The 20,648-nt window shown below is 45.7% G+C and overlaps 1 protein-coding gene across 1 annotated transcript in view; it reads right to left on the reverse strand.

Moving 5' to 3' along the window:
- gaa2 (alpha glucosidase 2) overlaps window positions 1-20,648 on the reverse strand; it is an 85,074-nt gene that overhangs the window by 34,927 nt on the left and 29,499 nt on the right. Inside the window, exons 5-9 of the mRNA XM_073060980.1 lie at window positions 19,916-20,012; window positions 19,257-19,376; window positions 16,563-16,681; window positions 15,409-15,540; window positions 379-489 (exon numbers count right to left, since the gene is read on the reverse strand). Coding sequence (XP_072917081.1) covers window positions 379-489; window positions 15,409-15,540; window positions 16,563-16,681; window positions 19,257-19,376; window positions 19,916-20,012 — 579 coding nt within the window. The remainder of the gene's footprint in view (window positions 1-378; window positions 490-15,408; window positions 15,541-16,562; window positions 16,682-19,256; window positions 19,377-19,915; window positions 20,013-20,648) is intronic.

Genomic DNA, 20,648 nt, shown 5'->3' on the forward strand with positions numbered 1-20,648 from the left:
AATTAGAGGTTGGATCAGTTAGTGGCGACAGAGAAGGCAGGAGAATTGGGGTGTTCAGGGAAGGAAGATGGAAAGTCCGAGGACCCAAGAGGTGATGGGAGCCTGAGTGAAAGTGAAGCAAGCCCTTTGTCTGAATCCAGAAGATACGTTGACTGAATCATCTGTTTTATTCCTACCCCGACACAGTCTTTGAATTCAAGAGTACACTGGTAGGCCAAATGCAAGAACCAATCTGATACACTGAATTCAGCAATACTTACAGGCTCTAAGTGGAAATAAGTGCACACCATGCCAGCTAACCTTTCAGGACAGTCACTCCCAGAGTTCACAAACTACTCCTGCTTGATTACCCTGCTGAATCTGCTGCAAGTTCCTTACCTTTCCAATCAGAGGACTTGCAGATGCATTGGAGATGAAGACTCCCCGTTTCAGGCCTTCGTCATATGGCCAATAGGAACCTGGTGGTTGGATGCTGCTGATTCCTGGGTCCTGCAAGGAGAACGGGCAAACTTAGCATCTTGAGAAGAGGCAAGAACATGACATCCGGAGTGTGCGGATGGAGTTCTGGTTTATCAATTACTTGAGAGTGCTGCACCCTGTCTGCTTTGCACTGGTGTACTGGCTCAGTAATATACTTGGGGTTCAGGACTTGAGATCAAAACTGGGTGGCACATTGGTACAGCTGTATCACAGCTCCAGGGACCCATTTCGTCCTGACCTTCAGTGCTGTCTGCATGAAGTTTAAAAATTCCCTTGAGAGATTGGGGAGGGTTCAAAGGAGGTTCATGAAAATGATTTTGGGATTGAAAAGCTTATCATATGGGGAGCGTTTGATGGCTCTGGGCCTCTACTCACTGGAATTCAGGAGAATGAGAGGGATCTCATTGAAAACTATGAAGTATTGAAAAGCCTTGATAGAGTAGATGTGGAGAAGATGTTTCCGATAGTGGGGAGTCTAAGACCAGAGGGCACAACCTCAGAATACAGGGACATCCATTTAGAACGGAACTGAGGAGGGATTTCTTTAGCCAGAGAGTGGTAAATCTGTGGACTTCATTGCACAGGAGGCTGTGGAGGCCAAGTCAGTGTGTATATTTAAGGAAGAGGTTGATTGATTCTTGATTAGTCAGGCATGAAGGGATGTGGGAGAAGGCAGGAGACTGGGGCTGAGAGGGAATTGGATCAGCCATGATGAAATGGCGGAGCAGGCTTGATGAGCCAAATGGCCTAATTCTGCTCCTATGTCTAATGGTTTTATGACAGCGTCCGTTTCCCTGGGATGCTCTTGATTTCTCTCATCTCCCACTCCTGTGCTTAAGGTTTTTACTGCTGTAAATGGCTCCTTAGTGCAAGTAAGTGACAAGAGAACCAAAGAGGCTGCAAGAAAGTAAAGCAATTCTGGACTAAATGGACAGAATGGCCTCCTGTTGTAACAGTGTAAGTGTAAAATGACCAACTGACCCAGAGTTGGCCTGAGCTACATTTTTAAATGATCCCATCAAACAGGCATGTTGCAACATGGCTCTGACCATATGATTATGGCTTGTTGCATGTGGGATCCGGGCTTAGTTAGGCAGGTTACCGGAGTCCCAGGCCAATTCTTCATTTGCCTGAACCCTGGGGGAGTGCAGCCCTACCACCACCCCAACTGACACCACCTAACATGAAGCTTGGACTTCCCAGTTCTATGCTGCACTGCGCATTTCCCTCTATTACAATGCAGCAGCTGAGGTCAACACTGACTTGCCAAGATATCTCTACACCTGTCTCTTACAATACCCCAATTTTGGCCTTGTTACTACTTGAGTGATGAATGGTGCTGCAGTGTATTACTGTAATTCACCCCTGGGACTTGAGGAGTGCAAGCCTGGTGCTTATTGCCCATTCCTGGCTAGCCAAAAGCTAGCCACCATTCTGAACTATATGGTAATGCTGTTCTTCAAGTACTCTGAACCAGCAACCAGAAAAAGCAGCAGATATTTTTCCAGTTCTTGGTGGCGCTTTATTGGGAATGTTCTGTGTTCTGAGGCACCTGCTCCTTCAAGTCTTTTGGGGAACAGCGCCTGAGGCGCTGTCATTTCTGGCAAGTTGCTCTGCCTCTGCTGTGGTTAGAACACACTCTACAGGAGTGTAGGAGCTGTTAAATCAGGTCTCGAGCAAGCTGACTGCTTTGTGCCTTGGCTCAATATATCAGGGCCAATAGCAGCATCAATGCTCCAACTGTGATCAGTCAGAGACAAAAGGAGCAACATTCTTCAAGACGAGCTGGCTAAGAGGGGAGATAGGTGAGTGTAGCAATTGATATTCGTAGTCTAATAATCTAGATACTAGTTCAAATCTGACATGACATCAACAGAATTTAAACCTAGATTATGTAATAACCAGGAATTATGAAGCAGCCAGTCTCAGCAGTGATGACCATGAGATCACTGGATTATCATAAAACCTATCTGCTAACATGCCACTCAGTGAATGAAATCTGCCAACCTTTTACCCAAAGTCTGGCCAAAATGTAACTTAACGTCCACAATAACACTGAATCCTAACTACCATCCTCATGTTTACCATCTGAAATTACCTTGAATGGCATTCAGCTGTTGGCAACTAAAGTGGGTTAAGGGAAGAACAGACCAGTGAATACATATAGACCAAAGTGACAAATTCTGACAAGGCAGAGTTAATCCCAGCCCAAGGTACCCCTGTAATACCTTCATGACCAATGTCTCAGAACTGTTGCGTAAATAATAGGAACTGTCCCGCTGATGAGACAAGGTTGACAAAGTTGAACTCATGGAATTAAATCATAACCAAGTGCCAGGCACTTCCTTCACAGTCTCTGGGTACATCCAACCACACATTTCAAGTTGGATAAGTCGCCATCCCGGATGAGATGTACCCCAGGCTACTGAAGGAGGCGAGGGAGGAGATTGCTAAGCCTCTGGCGAGATCTTTGCATCATCAATGGGGACGGGAGAGGTTCCAGAGGATTGGAGGGTTGCGGATGTTGTTCCTTTATTCAAGAAAGGGAGTAGAGATAGACCAGGAAATTATAGACCAGTGAGTCTTACCTCAGTGGTTGGTAAGTTGATGGAGAAGATCCTGAGAGGCAGGATTTATGAACATTTGGAGAGGTATAATGTGATTAGGAAATGTCAGGATGGGTTTGTCAAGGGCAGGCCGTGCCTTACGAGCCTGATTGAATTTTTTGAGGATGTGACTAAACACCTTGATGAAGAAAGAGCAGTAGATGTAGTGTATATGGATTTCAGCAAGGCATTTAATAAGGTACCCATGCAAGGCTTATTGAGAAAGTAAGGCATGGGATCCAAGGGGACATTGCTTAGTGGAACCAGAACTGGCTTGCTCATAGAAGGCAAAGAATGGTTGTAGACGGGTCATGTTCTGCATGGAGGTCAGTCACCAGTGGAGTGCCTCAAGGAACTGTTCTGGGACCCCTCCTCTTCATGATTTTTATAAATGACCTGGATGAGGAAGTGGAGGGATGGGTTAGCAAGTTTGCTAATGACACTAAGGTTGGAGGTTGTGCATAGTGTGGAGGGCTGTCAGAGGTTACAGCGGGACATTGATAGGATGCAAAACTGGGCTGAGAAGTGGCAAATGGAGTTCAACTCAGATAAGTGTGAAGTGGTTCATTTTGGTAGATCAAATATGATGGCAGAATATAGTATTAATGGTAAGACTCTTGGCAGTGTGGAGGATCAGGGGGATCTTGGGGTCGGAGTCCAAAGGACACTCAAAGCTGCTACGCAGGTTGACTCTGTTGTTAAGGCATATGGTGCATTGACCTTCATCAACCATGAGATTGAGTTCAAGAGTTAAATGTGTTGAAAGAATAAGTAAATTTAGGAAGGACAACAAAATTCTAGGGGCGTATAGCCCGATGGGAGTTCAGGGAGCTGGGTTAAGCACAATAGGCAGTGATTCAAACAGAGAGAGGAGAAATGGGCTAAAAGTTCTATATCTGAATGCACGAAGTGTCAGAAATAAGGCGGATGAGCTTGAAGCCCAGGTGCGAATGGGTAATTATGATGTTGTTGGGATAACGGAGACATGGCTGCAGGGAGATCAGACCTGGGAAATGAATGTTCAAGGGTATACGTGCTATCGTAGGGACAGAAATGTGGGCAGAGGGGGTGGGATGGCCCTTTTGGTGAGGAATGAGATTCAGTCCTTTGCAAGGGGGGACATAGGGTCAGGAGAAGTAGAGTCTGTGTGGATAGAATTGAGGAATGTTAAGGGCAAAAGGACCCAAATGGGTGTTGTCTACAGGCCACCAAACAGTAGCATGGATATTGGGTGCAAGTTGAATAGGGAGTTAACAGTGGCATGTGGCAAAGGTAATGTCGCAGTAGTTATGGGGGATTTCAACATGCAGGTGAACTGGGAGAATCAGGTTGGTGCTGGACCACAGGATAGGGAGTTTGTAGAATGCCTACGATATGCATTCTTGGAACAGCTTGTACGAGAGCCGACCAGGGACAAGACTATTCTGGATTTAGTGTTATGTAATGAACAGGATTTGATAAGCAATCTCGCAGTAAAGGAGCCATTAGAAGGTAGTGATCACAACATGATAAGTTTTTATCTGCAATTTGAGAAGGATAAGGGCAGCTCGGAGGTGTCAGTGTTGCAGATGAACAGGGGAAACTATGGAGCCATGAGGGAGGAGCTGGCCAAAGTTGACTGGACAGATAGCCTAGCAGAAAAGACAGTGGACAGCAATGGCAGGTATTCTTGGGAATAATGCACAAGGTGCAAAATCAGTTCATCCCCCAGAGAAGGAAGGATTCAAAGGGGGGAAAGGGGCCACAGTGGTTGACAAAGGAAGTCAGAGATTGCATAGCATTAAAAAAAAGGAAGTTTGACAGAGCTAAGGTGAGTGGGAGGACAGATGATTGGGAAGTTTTTAAGGAACAACAGAACTTAACTAAAAAGACAATACGGGGAGAAAAAATGAGGTATGAACACAAGCTAGCTAGGAATATAAAGGAAGATAGCAAAAGCTTTTTTAGGTATGTGAAGAGAAAGAAGATAGTTAAGAACAATGTTGGGCCCTTGAAGAATGAATTAGGTGAAATTGTTATGGGAAACAGAGAAATGGCAGAAGAATTTAATGAGTACTTTAGATCTGTTTTCACTAAGGAAGACACAAGCAATTTCCCAGATGTATGGATGGGCCAAGGACATAGGGTAACAGAGGAAATGAAACAGATTGACATTAGGAAGGAAACGGTGTTGAGAAGACTGATGGGACTGAAGGCTGACAAATCCCCAGGTCCAGATGGTCTGCATCCTAGGGTACTAAAGGAGGTGGCCCTGGAAATTGCGGATGCATTGGTAATCATTTTCCAATGTTCCTTAGATTCAGGATCAGTTCCTGAGGATTGGAGAATGGCTAATGTTATCCCACTTTTTAAGAAAGGAAGGAGGGAGAAAACGGAGAACTATCGACCTGTCAGCCTGACATCGGTGATGGGGAAGATGCTAGAGTCCATTATTAAGGATGAAATAACGGCATATCTAGATAGCAGTGATAGGATTGGGCCGAGCCAGCATGGATTTACCAAGGGTAAATCATGCTTGACTAATCTGCTGGAGTTTTTCGAGGATGTAACCAGGAAGTTAGACGGGGGAGATCCAGTGGATGTAGTGTACCTCGATTTTCAGAAGGCATTTGATAAGATCCCACATAGGAGATTGGTGGGTAAAATCAAAGCTCAGGGCATCGGGGGGAAGACATTGACATGAATAGAAAACTGGTTGGCAGTGAATGGGTGTTTCTCGGAATGGCAGGTGGTGACTAGTGGGGTGCCACTATTGGGGCTCGGTATTGGGACCACAGCTGTTTACAATTTACGTCAACGATTTGGATGAAGGCATTGAAAATAACATCAGCAAATTTGCTGATGATACTAAGCTGGGTGGCAGTGTGACATGTGATGAGGATGTTAGGAGAATTCAGGTTGACTTGGATAGGCTGGGTGAGTGGGCAGATACTTGGCAGATGACGTTTAATGTGAATAAGTGTGAGGTTATCCACTTTGGGAGTAAGAACAGGAAGGCAGATTATTATCTGAACAGTATAGAGTTAGGTAAGGGAGAAATACAAAGAGATCTAGGAGTCCTTGTTCATCAGTCACTGAAGGTGAATGAGCAAGTGCAGCAGGCAGTGAAGAAGGCTAATGGAATGTTGGCCTTTATTACAAAGGGAATTGAGTACAAGAGCAAGGAAATCCTCTTGCATTTGTACAGAGCCCTAGTGAGACCACACCTGGAGTATTGTGTACAGTTTTGGTCTCCAGGGTTAAGGAAGGACATCCTGGCTGTAGAGGTAGTGCAGCGTAGATTCACGAGGTTAATTCCTGGGATGTCTGGACTGTCTTACGCAGAAAGGTTAGAGAGACTGGGCTTGTACACGCTGGAATTAAGGAGATTGAGAGGGGATCTGATTGAAACATATAAGATTATTAAGGGATTGGACAAGATAGAGGCAGGAAATATGTTCCAGATGCTGGGAGAGTCCAGTACCAGAGGGCATGGTTTGAGAATAAGGGGTAGGTCATTTAGGACAGAGTTAAGGAAAAACTTCTTCTCCCAGAGAGTTGTGGGGGTCTGGAATGCACTGCCTCGGAAGGTAGTGGAGGCCAATTCTCTGGATGCTTTCAAGAAGGAGCTAGATAGGTATCTTATGGATAGGGGAATCAAGGGATATGGGGACAAGGCAGGAACTGGGTATTGATAGTAGTTGATCAGCCATGATCTCAAAATGGCGGTGCAGGCTCGAAGGGCCGAATGGTCTACTTCTGCACCTATTGTCTATAAGAGCCGAGAGGTAATGTTGCAGCTATATAGGACCCTGGTCAGACCCCACCTGGAGTACTGTGCTCAGTTTTGGTTGCCTCACTACAGAAAGGACGTGGAAGCCATAGAAAGGGTGCAGAGGAGATTTACAAGGATGTTGCCTGGATTGGGGAGCATGTCTTATGAGAATAGGTTGAGTGAACTCAGCCTTTTCTCCTTGGAGTGGCGGAGGATGAGAGGTGACCTGATAGAGGTGTATAAGATGATGAGAGGCATTGATCATGTGGATAGTCAGAGGCTTTTTCCCAGGGCTGAAATGGTTGCCACAAGAAGACACAGGTTTAAGGTACTGGGGAGTAGGTACAGAGGAGATGTCAGGGGTAAGTTTTTAACTCACGGGTGAGTGCGTGGAATGGGCTGCCAGCAAAGGTGGTGGAGGCGGATACGATGGGGTATTTTAAGAAACTTTTGAATAGGTACATGGAGCTTAGTAAAATAGAGGGCTATAGGTAAGCCTAGTAATTTCTAGGGTAGGGACATTTTGGCACAACTTTGTGGGCCGAAGGGCCTGTATTGTGCTGTAGGTTTTCTATGTTTCTATACCAGGATGACAGGCCCACCAGACAGCAGCAAAGAGGGAAGGGGGAGAACAATCCTTAACCCACAAAGACCACTCCATGAACATCAGCCACTGTCTCCCATACAGTCATGGAACTCACTTCTTCAGATCTTTCCTCCACAGCTATCAAGGTTGTTACTGGCATTTCAGAAGATGAGTTACAGCGAAAGGGTGAAAGGTCGATTTGGCAAGGATGACTCAGCTGGTGCATGGGTTAAAGAGTTCAGAGCCTTTCGGGCCTTTTCAGCGGGCTGCAATCATCACAAGCAGTCACTCGTATGGCTTAAGTGATGCAATATTTAAAAAGAGTTCAGGCCCTTTTGGGACTCTTCAGCGGGCTGCAATCATGACAATCTACTAGGCACTTGGCAAAGGCCAATAAAGAGTCGAGTTGTAAGCAAAATGGCCAGTGCAGGAGCAGCCATTGTTGGTGAGGACAGTGTTAGAGTGGTCAGGCTTAGGCAAGAACAGGCAAAGGCTCTGAGTAAGTTTAGTGTGGTGAGAATGGATCCCAATTTAGTGCTATGTTCTTCGTGTGAGATGTTAGAACACTAGGAGACTTCCAGACTCCCTGAAAACTACATCCATATGAAATGCATCGAGCTGCAGTTATTTGGAGGCCATGTTAAGTAACTGGAGCTGCAGCTGGATGACCCTCAGATCATATGGGAGGATGAGGAGGTGATAGATAGAACTACAGGGATATAGTCACCCTCAGGTTGTGGGAGGCAGGTACCCAGGTGACTATCAGGAGGGGGGAAAGGAAGCGGCAGCCAGTGCAGAGAACCCTGAGTATACTACTTTGGATATTGTTGGGGGAAGCCCCAGCGATCATGTCTCTGACATTTAGTCTGGTTCTGCAGCTCAGAAGGGAAGGGGAAGAAGAGGAGTGCAGTAATGAAAGGGCATTCCATAGTTTGAGGAGCAGATAGGAGATTCTGTAGACTTGTAAGAGACACCCGTAAGATACTTCCATAGCCTTCTGTCCTCTCCAATCACACTCCCCGTTCTCCAGCCCTGTAACTCTTTCACCAATCAACTTCCCAGCTCTGTACTTCATCCCTCCCCCTCCTGGTTTCACCTATCACCTTGTGTTTCTCTCTCCCCTCCCCACCTTTTAAATCTACTCAGCTTTTTTTCTCCAGTCCTGCCGAAAGGTCTCAGCCCAAAACGTTAACTGTACTTTTTTCCACAGATGCTGCCTGGCCGGCCGAGTTCCTCCAGCATTTTGTGTGTGTTGCTTAGATTTCCAGCATCTTCCAGATTTCCTCTTGCTTGTGACCCAGATAGTATGTTGCCCCCCCAGATGCCAGGGTCAAGGATGTCTTGGATTGGGTCTGTAGCATTCTAAAGGGGAGGGCGAACAGATGAAATTCATGGTACTCATTGGTACCAAAGACATAGGTAGGGAAATGGAGGAGGTCCTGAAGAAAGAACATAGGGTGTTGGGTAGAAAGCTGAAAAGCAGAGTTCCAGAGTAGTAATCACTAGATTGCTGCCTGCAGAATGCGCCAGTGAGCGTGATGGCTTCGCAGATGAATGCATGAGTGAGAATTTGGTGCAGGGGTCAGGGTTTCAGATTTATGGATCATTGGGAAGGTATGACCTGTACAAAAAGGATGTACACCAATAAAGCTTTAGGAGAGGGCAGAGGGATGGGAACCGGAATGATAGGGCTAAGAATGGTGCATTTGGTATACAAGTGCCGTGTCTAGAGAAACTGTGAGGATGAACAGGCAGATGATAGGGCAACATTGCAGTCTGTCAAGTATAACAGCGATGCAAAATCGAAAAGGGTGATGAGTACAGGGGGTGAAGGTTTTATATTTGAATGCATGCAGTATACAGAAAAGGGAAGATGATCTTGTAGCCCAGTTAGAGATTGGTAGGTACAACATTGTGGGCATCACATTGTGGCTAAAAGAAATTCACAGCTGGGAGCTTAACATAAAAGGATACACATTGTATTGAAAAGACAGGTTGATAGACAGAGGGCGTGGGATGGCTCATTTGGTAAAAAATAAAAATCAAATTATTACGAAGAGGTGACATAGGATCGGAAGATGTAGAATCCCTGTGCGTAGAGTTAAGAAACTGCAAATGTAAAGAAGACACTGATGGGAATTATATACAGGCCTCTGAACAGTAGTCAGGATGTGGTTTACAAACTACAACGGGAGATAGAACAGGCTGATTAGAAGGGCAATGCTACAATAGTCATGGGAAATTTTAATATGCAGGTAGATTGGGAAAATCAGGTCAGTGCTGGTCTCAGGAGAGGGAATTTGTAGAAATGTCTTTTTAGATTAGTTTGTGGTTGAGCCCACAAAAGGAAAGGCAATTTTGGATTGGGTGTTGTGCACTGAACCGGATTTGATGAGGGAGACAGTGATCATAATGCAATAGAATTCACCCTGCAGTTTGGCAGAGAGAAGATAAAGTCAGAGGTATCAGTATTATAGTGGAGTAAAGGGAATAACAGGCATGAGAGAAGTTGGCCAAAGTTGATTGGAAGGGGACACTAGCACAGATGATGGCACAACAGCAATGACTGGAGTTTCTGTGAGCAATCTGTAAGACGCATTCCAAAGATGAAGAAGTATTCTAAAGGGAGAATGAGGCAACCATGGCTGACAAGGGAAGTCAAAGACAACATAAAAGCAAAAGAAAGGGCATATAATTTAGCAAAAATTAGTGGGAAGTTAGAGAACTGGGAAGCCTTTAAAAACCAATGGAAGGTAGCTAAAAAAAAAGCCATAAGGAGAGAAAAGATGAAATATGAAGGTAAGCTGGCCAATAAAAGAACATAAAAAAGGATACCAATTTCTTTCAGATGTATAAAGTGTAAAAGAGAGGTGAGTAGATATAGATGCACTGGTAAAGGAGAGCACAGAAATGGCAGACAAACTGAATAGGTATTTTGCATCAGTCTTCACAGTGGAAGACACTAGCAGTTTGCCAGAGGTTTGAGAGTGCCATGGGGCAGAAACATGTGTAGTTGCTGTTACTATGGGGAGGGTGCTTCAGAAGCTGAAAACTCTGAAGGTAGGTAAATCACCTGGACCAAATGGACTATATATAGACCAGGGTTCTGAGAGAGGTAGCTGAAGAGATTGTAGAAGCATTAGTGTTGATGTTTCAAGAATCACTAGATTCTGAAATGCTTCTGGAGGACTGGAAAATTGCAAATGTCACTACATTCTTCAGGAAGGAGGAAGGCAGAAAAAAGAAAATTATAGGCCAGTTAGTCTGACTTCAGTAGTTGGACAGATGGTGGAGTCCATTATTAAGGATGAGGAGGCACAAGAAAAGAAAGGCCAAAGTCAGCACTGTTTCCTTCAGGGGAAATATTGCCTAACTAATATTTTGGAATTCCTTGAGGAAGTAACAAGCAGAACAGGTATAGACGAGTTAATGCATGCTGTTTACTTGGGTTTTCAGATGGCCTTGGCTAAGGTGCCACACATGAAGCTGTTTAACACAATAAGAGCCCACGGTATTACAGGAAAGCTACTAGCAATGATAGAAGATTGGCTGACTGGCAATAGACAAACAGTGGGAATATAGGGGCCCTTTCTGATTGGCTGCTGGTGACTACTGGTGTTCCACAGAGGTTGGTGTTGGGATCTCTTCTTTTTACGTTGTATGTCAATGATTTGGATGGGAGAATTGATGGTTTTATTGCCAAGATCACAGATGATACAAAGATAGGTGGAGCAGCAGGTTGTGCTAAGGAAGCAGAGAGTCTGCAGAAGGACTTAGATTGGGAGAATGGGCAAAGAAGTGGCAGATGGAATATAGTTTAGGTCATGCACTTTGGTAGAAGAAATAAAGGCTTAGATAATTTTCTAAATGGAGAAAGTACAAAAATCAGAGTTGCAAAGGGACTTGAGAGTCCTTGTGCGGGATTCCCTGAAGGTTAAATTACAGGTTGATCCGATGGTAAAGAAGGTTAAGTGCAATGTTCACATTTGTTTCAAGAGGATGAGAATATTAAAGCAGGATGTAATGCTGAGGACAACACACACAAAATGCTGGTGGAACACAGCAGGCCAGGCAGCATCTATAGGGAGATAGATCTATAGATGCTGCCTGGCCTGCTGTGTAACACCAGCATTTTGTGTGTGTTGTTTGAATTTCCAGCATCTACAGATTTCCTCATGTAATGCTGAGGCTTTTGAAGGTATTGGTCAGACCACACTTGGAGTATTGTGAGCAATTTTGGGCCACTGAACGAGAATGATTCCAGGAATAAAATGGTTAACGTATAAGGAGCATTTGATGGCTCTGGGCCTGTATTAATTGGAGTTTAGAAGAGGGGAGATCTCATTGAAACTTATTAAATATTGAAAGCCTAAATAGATTAGATGTGAAAAGGATATTTCCTATAGGGGAGGAGTCTAGGACCTGATGGCACAACTTCAGAACAGAATGACATCCACTTAGAACAGAGATGAGGGGGGATCTCTTTTATTCAGGGTGTACTAAGTTTGTGAAATTCAATGGTACAAATGGCTGTGAAGCCAAGTAATTGGGTATAATCCTTGGCAAGCAGGAATAAGCTGAATCCCAAGGCATTCTATATATATATATATATGTAGTGCCCTGGGAAAGGTTTTACTGCTAACGTAATGGTCTTTCTGTAGAAGCTGTGTTTGGGTTATGGCTAGAGATAATGGGTGCTTTGGAATGTAAGCCATCCAATCAGAGGAGGGATTTTTTTGTAGGCCCGACACCGATGGGAGCCCTGGTCCTTGTTCAGCAGGAGATGAAGAGACAAGATGCTGGAGAGAACCGGCCGTAGGATTCGACCCGGTGGGGGACCAGGATTTGATGGTGCAAGGTGCAGAGGTGGGGGGACCGGGATTCGACGGAGCAAGGTGCAGAGGTGGGGGACCGGGATTCGATGGAGCAAGGTGCAGAGGTGGGGGACCGGGATTCGATGGAGCAAGGTGCAGAGGTGGGGGACCGGGATTCGATGGAGCAAGGTGCAGAGGTGGGGGACCGGGATTCGACGGAGCAAGGTGCAGAGGTGGGGGACCGGGATTCGACGGAGCAAGGTGCAGAGGTGGGGGACCGGGATTCGACGGAGCAAAGTGCAGAGGTGGGGGACCGGGATTCGATGGAGCAAGGTGCAGAGGTGGGGGACCGGGATTCGACGGAGCAAGGTGCAGAGGTGGGGGACCGGGATTCGACGGAGCAAGGTGCAGAGGTGGGGGACCGGGATTCGACGGAGCAAGGTGCAGAGGTGGGGGACCGGGATTCGACGGAGCAAGGTGCAGAGGTGGGGGACCGGGATTCGACGGAGCAAGGTGCAGAGGTGGGGGACCGGGATTCGACGGAGCAAGGTGCAGAGGTGGGGGACCGGGATTCGACGGAGCAAGGTGCAGAGGTGGGGGACCGGGATTCGACGGAGCAAGGTGCAGAGGTGGGGGACCGGGATTCGACGGAGCAAGGTGCAGAGGTGGGGGACCGGGATTCGACGGAGCAAGGTGCAGAGGTGGGGGACCGGGATTCGACGGAGCAAGGTGCAGAGGTGGGGGACCGGGATTCGACGGAGCAAGGTGCAGAGGTGGGGGACCGGGATTCGACGGAGCAAGGTGCAGAGGTGGGGGACCGGGATTCGACGGAGCAAAGTGCAGAGGTGGGGGACCGGGATTCGACGGAGCAAGGTGCAGAGGTGGGGGACCGGGATTCGACGGAGCAAGGTGCAGAGGTGGGGGACCGGGATTCGACGGAGCAAGGTGCAGAGGTGGGGGACCGGGATTCGACGGAGCAAGGTGCAGAGGTGGGGGACCGGGATTCGACGGAGCAAGGTGCAGAGGTGGGGGACCGGGATTCGACGGAGCAAGGTGCAGAGGTGGGGGACCGGGATTCGACGGAGCAAGGTGCAGAGGTGGGGGACCGGGATTCGACGGAGCAAGGTGCAGAGGTGGGGGACCGGGATTCGACGGAGCAAGGTGCAGAGGTGGGGGACCGGGATTCGACGGAGCAAGGTGCAGAGGTGGGGGACCGGGATTCGACGGAGCAAGGTGCAGAGGTGGGGGACCGGGATTCGACGGAGCAAGGTGCAGAGGTGGGGGACCGGGATTCGACGGAGCAAGGTGCAGAGGTGGGGGACCGGGATTCGACGGAGCAAGGTGCAGAGGTGGGGGACCGGGATTCGACGGAGCAAGGTGCAGAGGTGGGGGACCGGGATTCGACGGAGCAAGGTGCAGAGGTGGGGGACCGGGATTCGACGGAGCAAGGTGCAGAGGTGGGGGACCGGGATTCGACGGAGCAAGGTGCAGAGGTGGGGGACCCCCCGGGATTCGATGGAGCAAGGTGCAGAGGTGGGGAACCGGGATTCGACGGAGCAAGGTGCAGAGGTGGGGGGACCGGGATTCGACGGAGCAAAGTGTAGAGGTCTACTGAGGATCGGTGAATATGACTTTTGGAAGAGCTGAGCTTCAACTTGTGCACATTTGACTGTTTAATTATAATGGGCCCTTTTTGTTTTTTTCCTTCTTTACTAACCGTTTAGTTAAGTTGGCATTCATAAATATAATTCCTTTAATCATATATGCAGTGTGCTGTTATCTCTTGGCACTGAGTTATAACAGGGTAACGAATTACACAGCATCCACACAAACCGGGGTTAGGGGTGGGTGAGCTGTGTCAATCTCACGGGTTTGGCGTGTGTATCCCTGGACTTACACAGCCCAAGGAAACCGGGGATTTCACATACATCAAGAGTAAAAGGATAACTTGGGAGAGGGTGGGGAAAAGGGGGTAACATTTGCTTGGATGCAGTGAATGTGAGTGAGGTTCTTAATGAGTATTTTGCTTCAGTATTTACCAAGGAAAAGGACATGGAGGACCAGGTGATCAGTGCTGAGTGTATAAATATGTTCAGGCATTTAGAGGTCAAGGAGGAGGAGGTGTTGGGCCTCCCAATAAATATTAAGATGGATAAATCACCAGGATCTGATGGGATTTACCCCAGGTTATTAAACGAGGCAAGAGATGAGATTACTGAACCCTTGTCCAGTATCTTTATTTCCTCTCTAACCACAGGCAAGGTCCTGGAGGACTGGCAAGTGGCTAATGTTGTACTTGTATTTAAGAAGGGAACAAGGGAAAATCCTGGGAACTATAGACCGATGAGTCTCACATCAGCAGCAGGGTAATCACTGAAGAAAAGTGTGACGAGAGAGATTGAGAGTCTGGCAGTGGACGTTGTCTACATGGATTTTAGTGAGGTGTTTAGTACTTCATGAGAGGCTGATCCAGAAGATTAGGATCCCCGCTGAATTGGCTGTTTGGCCTCAGAACTGGCTTGCACATAGAAGGCAGAGGGTGGTGGTTGAAGGGACTTATTCCAGCTGGAGTTCTGTAATTAGTTGTGTTCCTCAGGGATCTGTGCTAGGACCTCTGCTGATTGGGATGTATATAAATAATCTGGATGAAAATGGAGATAGGTAGGTTAGTAAACTTCTGGATGATACCAAGATTGATGGAGTTATGGATAGTGTAGAAGACTGACAAAGAATACAGCATGATATAGATCAGTTTCAGGTAGGGCTGAGAAATGGCAGATGGAGTTTAACCCAGATAAATGTGAGGTGTTGCACCTCGGTAGGGCAAATATAAGGAGGCAGTACACTGTTAAGGCCAAGGTCCTTAACAGTGTTGCTGAGCAGAGAAATCTTGGGATCCAAGTTCATAGCTCCTTGAAAGTGGCTACACAGGTTGATAAGGTGGTTAAGAAGGCTGACGGAATGCTTGCTTTTTTTAGCCGAGGCATTGAGTTCAAAAGTCAGGAGCTTATGTTGCAACTTTATAAAACTCTGGTTAGGCCACATTTGGAGTATTGCATCCAGTTCCTTTCGCCCCACTGTGGGAAGGATATTGAGGCTTTGGGGAGTAAAATAAGTATCTATCATATTCGCAAACAACCTACAGGGATACTGGGTGGCCAAACTTACCAGAATCATCACATATCGCTGTCCATGGGAGTGGAGATCTGCCACCAGTTGTGGAAGACTGGCAAATTTCTCAGGGTCAAAGGTGAAGTCTCGATATTCAATCATGTAATCGATATCATTCCACTGAGCATCCTGAAGGAACAGCAAATGAGTTCGGTTTTAGATTGCCAAGGTGTCATAAGCCATCCAGAAAAGCTCCTGGCCATTTACTGCTTATCCCCTACAGGCCAACTCCCAGACGCCATAGATATCTATCCAACCAGTTCCAGCTCAAGGCCACCTTTCCTTTGGGATTCTAAGGGCTGATTTATACTTGTGCATCGCATCAACGTCGTAGGTAATGCGTACACTATGCCGTACCTACGCCATACCCTACACTGTAGGGTGATGAGCACCTCTCCAGAAAAATTACACTTGCATCATGGCAATGCAGACCCCAAGAACTGTGACTGGTCCGCTTGGTAGCATCGCATTTCCTCCTACGCATTTCCGGTTGCTTCTTCTCCGCCACGTTTGTAGGCTGTGAGTACACCGATATGAAATAGATGAACCAAATCGTCAAATCTACCTGCCGACATGCAAAAATGTTTGAAATGCACTTCCTCGTCCATGTCTCTCACGAAGAAACTCAACACAGTGACATAGAAACCGCACCGCCAACTAGCGTTTTGGCACACACCAACGCATGCTCGCTATGGCGTACAGCGACGCAGAAGTGAAAATCAGGGTTACGACGTAGGCTGTGGCATAGCCTGTATGGACAAGTATAAACCAGCCTTAACCAGTTCTGACCTGTCCCACATTCCTCCCAAACGATGTACTAAATCCTTTCACACTGATCAGTATCTCATCAATTGTAGCGCGCCTCCTTCCATCATTCTAACCCATCCCCTCAGCTTTCACAAACCCACAACCCAGAGTCTAATCCTGCTAAACTTTTTCCTTTGAATGCATGCTGTTCTGACCTGTGCCCACTCCACATGACCTTCCCCTGCTAGTCTGCACCTCATCCTATCCACAGTCCCCCACTTCTGGCCCAGAACCCCTCCCAACCAAAACCCACCACAGCCCATTTGACATGCACGCTTCATTCTCTGACAGTTATCCCACTCTTTCCAGCTGCTGCAATAGGGAATGACTTTTGTTTTATGAACCTGAGGCACTCCTGCTTTCCTCATCTGGTTAACCACCTCCCAGGTGGCGTTACTTGTCTCATATCCCCAGCGGCAGAGATGAAATCCGAGACCCCAAGCAGACACCATCGAAGGCAAACCTGCCACACAAAGCAGTAATGTCTCAGGGTGACAAAAAACTAACAATATAGTCAGAACATCACAAAGATTAGTAAATGTTGCAGGCAATAATAAGTCCTAGGTTCAGTTCTTTGCCCAACATATCTCCATTAAATGGCACAGTCTCCAGAGGAGTTGCAGTTCATCATGGAAATTTCTGTGACAATGCTCCAAGAAACTTAAGCCGGAGAGAAAGGCCACTGTTTCATGATATTCTAGCCAGCTTAAATACATACATCCAGCCTCATCCTAATTCCTAGCTCTTGTAGAAACTTGATAATTCAAGCAACACACAGAATTCTGTGTGTATTATCCTTGGAGCGGGAAATCATTGCCTCAGATTAACTTCAGTAGCTTATACATAATTCACATAATGCAGTGACCTGGGTTCAATTCCACCACTGAAGGAAGTTCCTTGTTCTCCCTGTGACCATGTCGGCTTTTTCCGGGTATTCCAGTTTCCTCCCACATTCTAGTAAGGGCTAGGGTGAGTCATTGCTGGCATGCTATATTGACACCAGAAGCATTGTAACACTTGCTTTCTGTCCCCAGCACATCTTGACACAAATGACACATTTCACTGCATGTTTCAATGTACATATGGCAAATAAAGCTAATCTTTAATCTTTACAATGTTAACCACTTCAAATAAAACTATCCTTACACATCTTCTTCATAAAGAAGACAACCCCACCCTAGGAAAGATCTCATAGCTATGATTAATGTTTCCCATGGCTTCTGCTGCTCACTTCCTCAATTAACCACATGCTTCTCATGGTGTGGTCAGAACAGCAAATAGATCATTTCTCTAACTGTGATCCACTAGTGTTCTGTACATTTCCACTGTGACCATCCTGCTTTTAAATTTCATTACTTGGAAGGGTTATAATTATCTTTTCTGTGAAAATTCATTCTAAAATGGAACTGCCACATCATTTCTGTTGAAGTGTTCACAGAGCAGGCACTGTTGTCCACTGCTCTCTGTAACATGTCAGTGTGATATTCAGCATCCAGGTTGAATCAGAGTTAACTTTATTCCACAGCACATGATGTTTACTACATTAATCTCTGACAACTCTCTCTTACCCATACTCTGAAGTTACTGCGGACACAGGTTCTTCGAGTAAAACAAGAGAACAGCATTAAACCATGTGGACAATTCAGCTTTTTAAGGAATGATTCTTACACACGGAACCAATTACCCTACTACCCTAGAACTTGTGACAATGTTTTTGACCTGTGCAGAGTAACTGGAGGATGTATGTATTTCAGTTCCAAGAAAATACACATTTTACAATCTGGCAATTAACCTACTTGACTTAAAGTTCAGGATTATATACTGAAATTAGTTTTTTTCATCTGCCTTTTCCCCAAGATGAACAGATTTTCCCTGTCCTCACTCATCTTTTGTATGGTACACACACAATTCCTTTTTGAGAAGCATTTGAGTTTGAATCTAATCTCCTTTCAAACAGTACATTCCAGATCATGTCAAGAACTCCGCAGTATTGTAGCCTTGTATAGAGCATGTAGAGCATCATTGTATTCTTCTTCAGGTGGAATAATAATTCTGTCTATTAAGACATACTAAATACTAAAAACATGAGAAAGTCTGCAGATGCTGGAAATCCAAAGCAACACACACAATGTGCTGGAGGAACTCAGCAGGCCAGGCAGTATCTATGGAAAAGAGTATGCAGTCGATGTTACGAGCCGAGACCCTTCTTCAGGACTGAGACTGAAGGGGGAAGATGCCAGAATAAACAGGTAGGGGGAAGGGAAAGAGGCTAGCTGGAAGGTGATATGTGAACCCAGGAGGCTGGGAAAGGTCTAACGGTGGAGAAGAAAGAATCTGATTGGAGAGGAGAGTGGACAATAGCAGAAAGGGACAGAGGAGGAGACCCAGAGTGAAGTAATAGGCAGGTGAGAAGTGAAGGGTCAGAGTTGGGAATAAAAGAAGGGGTGGGGGGGGAATGATTTGTTAATCAAAGGAGAAATTGATATTCATGCCATCAAGTTGGAGGCTACACAAGATGGCATATAAGGTATTGCTCCTCCACCCTGAGGGTGGCCTCATCTTGGCACAAGAGAAGGTCACAGATCGACATTTCGGAATGGGAATTAAAATGATTGGCCACCAGGAAGTCCCACGTGGGGATGGTGGGGAGCTGGTCGATGAAATGGTCCCCCAACTTACGATGGGCCTCATCAATGTAGTAAATATTGACTTTTGTAGTGCCATGGTCTTATGGTTTACTACAAGTTGCTTATGAAGTCATTTCAGAATCACCTCTCTGACACAAATGGAAAATATACAGGCTCTTGATAGTCTAGCAACATCCCTGGACATTAGTAATAATCTCACATTAATAAACATCATGGCCTCAAAAAGATATGCTAATGCATCTGAATTTGAGCAGCCAATTGTGATGTAATATGTTGGAAGGTGGTGTTATAGAACATGTCTTGCTGGTAAGCAGCAGTGCCACAGATCTGATAAAATATATTTGAAGAGAAGTGACTATATGCTCACTTTTCTGGTAATCTTTCACTTACCAATGACCTCCAAATACTGTTGAATGACTGAGTTTGGGTCAGGACCCATAAATATGTAGAGGTCAAGTATACCACCAATGGTTCTCCATGTCAGAGCAGGAGTGGGCTGGAGGGCTACTTCTACAAAAGAAAGACAATTAGCTCACGATCATTGAATTAAATGATGTCTTTTTGAAACAAGTTCTCATATTCTTCAATGACTGCACATTGAAGCGATTCTTCAACCGCTTAACATCTGAAAGCTAAATTGGAATGGAACTCAACATTGTTAGATTTAACAATTTACTTATTGTTCTCTGATCTAAATCCTAATCAACTGTGATCCACTTCTCTCCAAACTATACAAAGCAGGAACAGCAGAGTAGTTGAGGGTGATGTTTCCTCATTTTTTCTGAGGAACTCTGAGTCAAACAGTACCATAAGAAAGAACCACAGCCCCAAAACCACACTCCCTACATCAAGAACACCAATCCCAAACCAAGACCTCAACACCAAAATCACCAACCTCAACCAAAACCTTAAGCCTAACTATCTCCAACATCAGACACTCAATCCAAACCCAACAGTCTGTGTGAATTAGCAATGGGTATGAAAAGTACTTCCAAACAATGGAATGCCAGCAAACATCTCAGCAGATCCGTCTGGTATTCTGTGCTTACCCATTGCATTGCTGTTGAGAAGGAAAACACCATGTGACTTCCCATCTGGCTCCATACACAGATAAAAGGGGTGGACTCCATAAAGATTAACAGACTCCTGCAGTACAAGAGGCAGCATTCAGAATCAAAGTTCACATCACATACAGGTAACCAGGGTAAGGTCAGTGTCTGCTCATGCTAAGAAATAAGGACAAATAGTCACGTAGCACATTGGGGGCAATCCAAGTTTTACAACAAACCACATTAGATGATATTAGGGTGAGTGGTCAAAACCATAGACACAGGGTTAGGTATCAAAAAGGGTCTTAAAATAGAAAACTAAGCCAAAAAGTTAGAGGGATTTGCAGGAAATTTGGAAGCTAAATGCTGCACCAATGATTTTGTAGTGAATAAGATAATAAATTTATAGCAGAGGCATCTAAAACTAGAAGACAGAAGTTTAGGGTAAGTGATATGAGGTTTAGAGAGAATCTGAGATGTAATTGTCATTGAGATGGTGGTTGGAATCCAGACCATGCTGACTGAGTGGGTAATGGAAGCAGGTGCTCTTGCACAATTTGAGAGGTGTATACTTGTGTATATGAAACGCAAGGCACAGAAAACTATGGACCAAATGCTCGTAAATATGTTTTGTATAGATGTGTGCTTGAAGGCTGGCAAGTGCACAGTGGGCCAAAGGATCTGTTTCTGTGATGTATCTCTCTATAATTAAAATACCAGAACAGGAAAAATG

This window comes from Hemitrygon akajei, chromosome 11, assembly GCF_048418815.1.
Source record: "Hemitrygon akajei chromosome 11, sHemAka1.3, whole genome shotgun sequence".
Taxonomy (NCBI): domain Eukaryota; kingdom Metazoa; phylum Chordata; class Chondrichthyes; order Myliobatiformes; family Dasyatidae; genus Hemitrygon; species Hemitrygon akajei.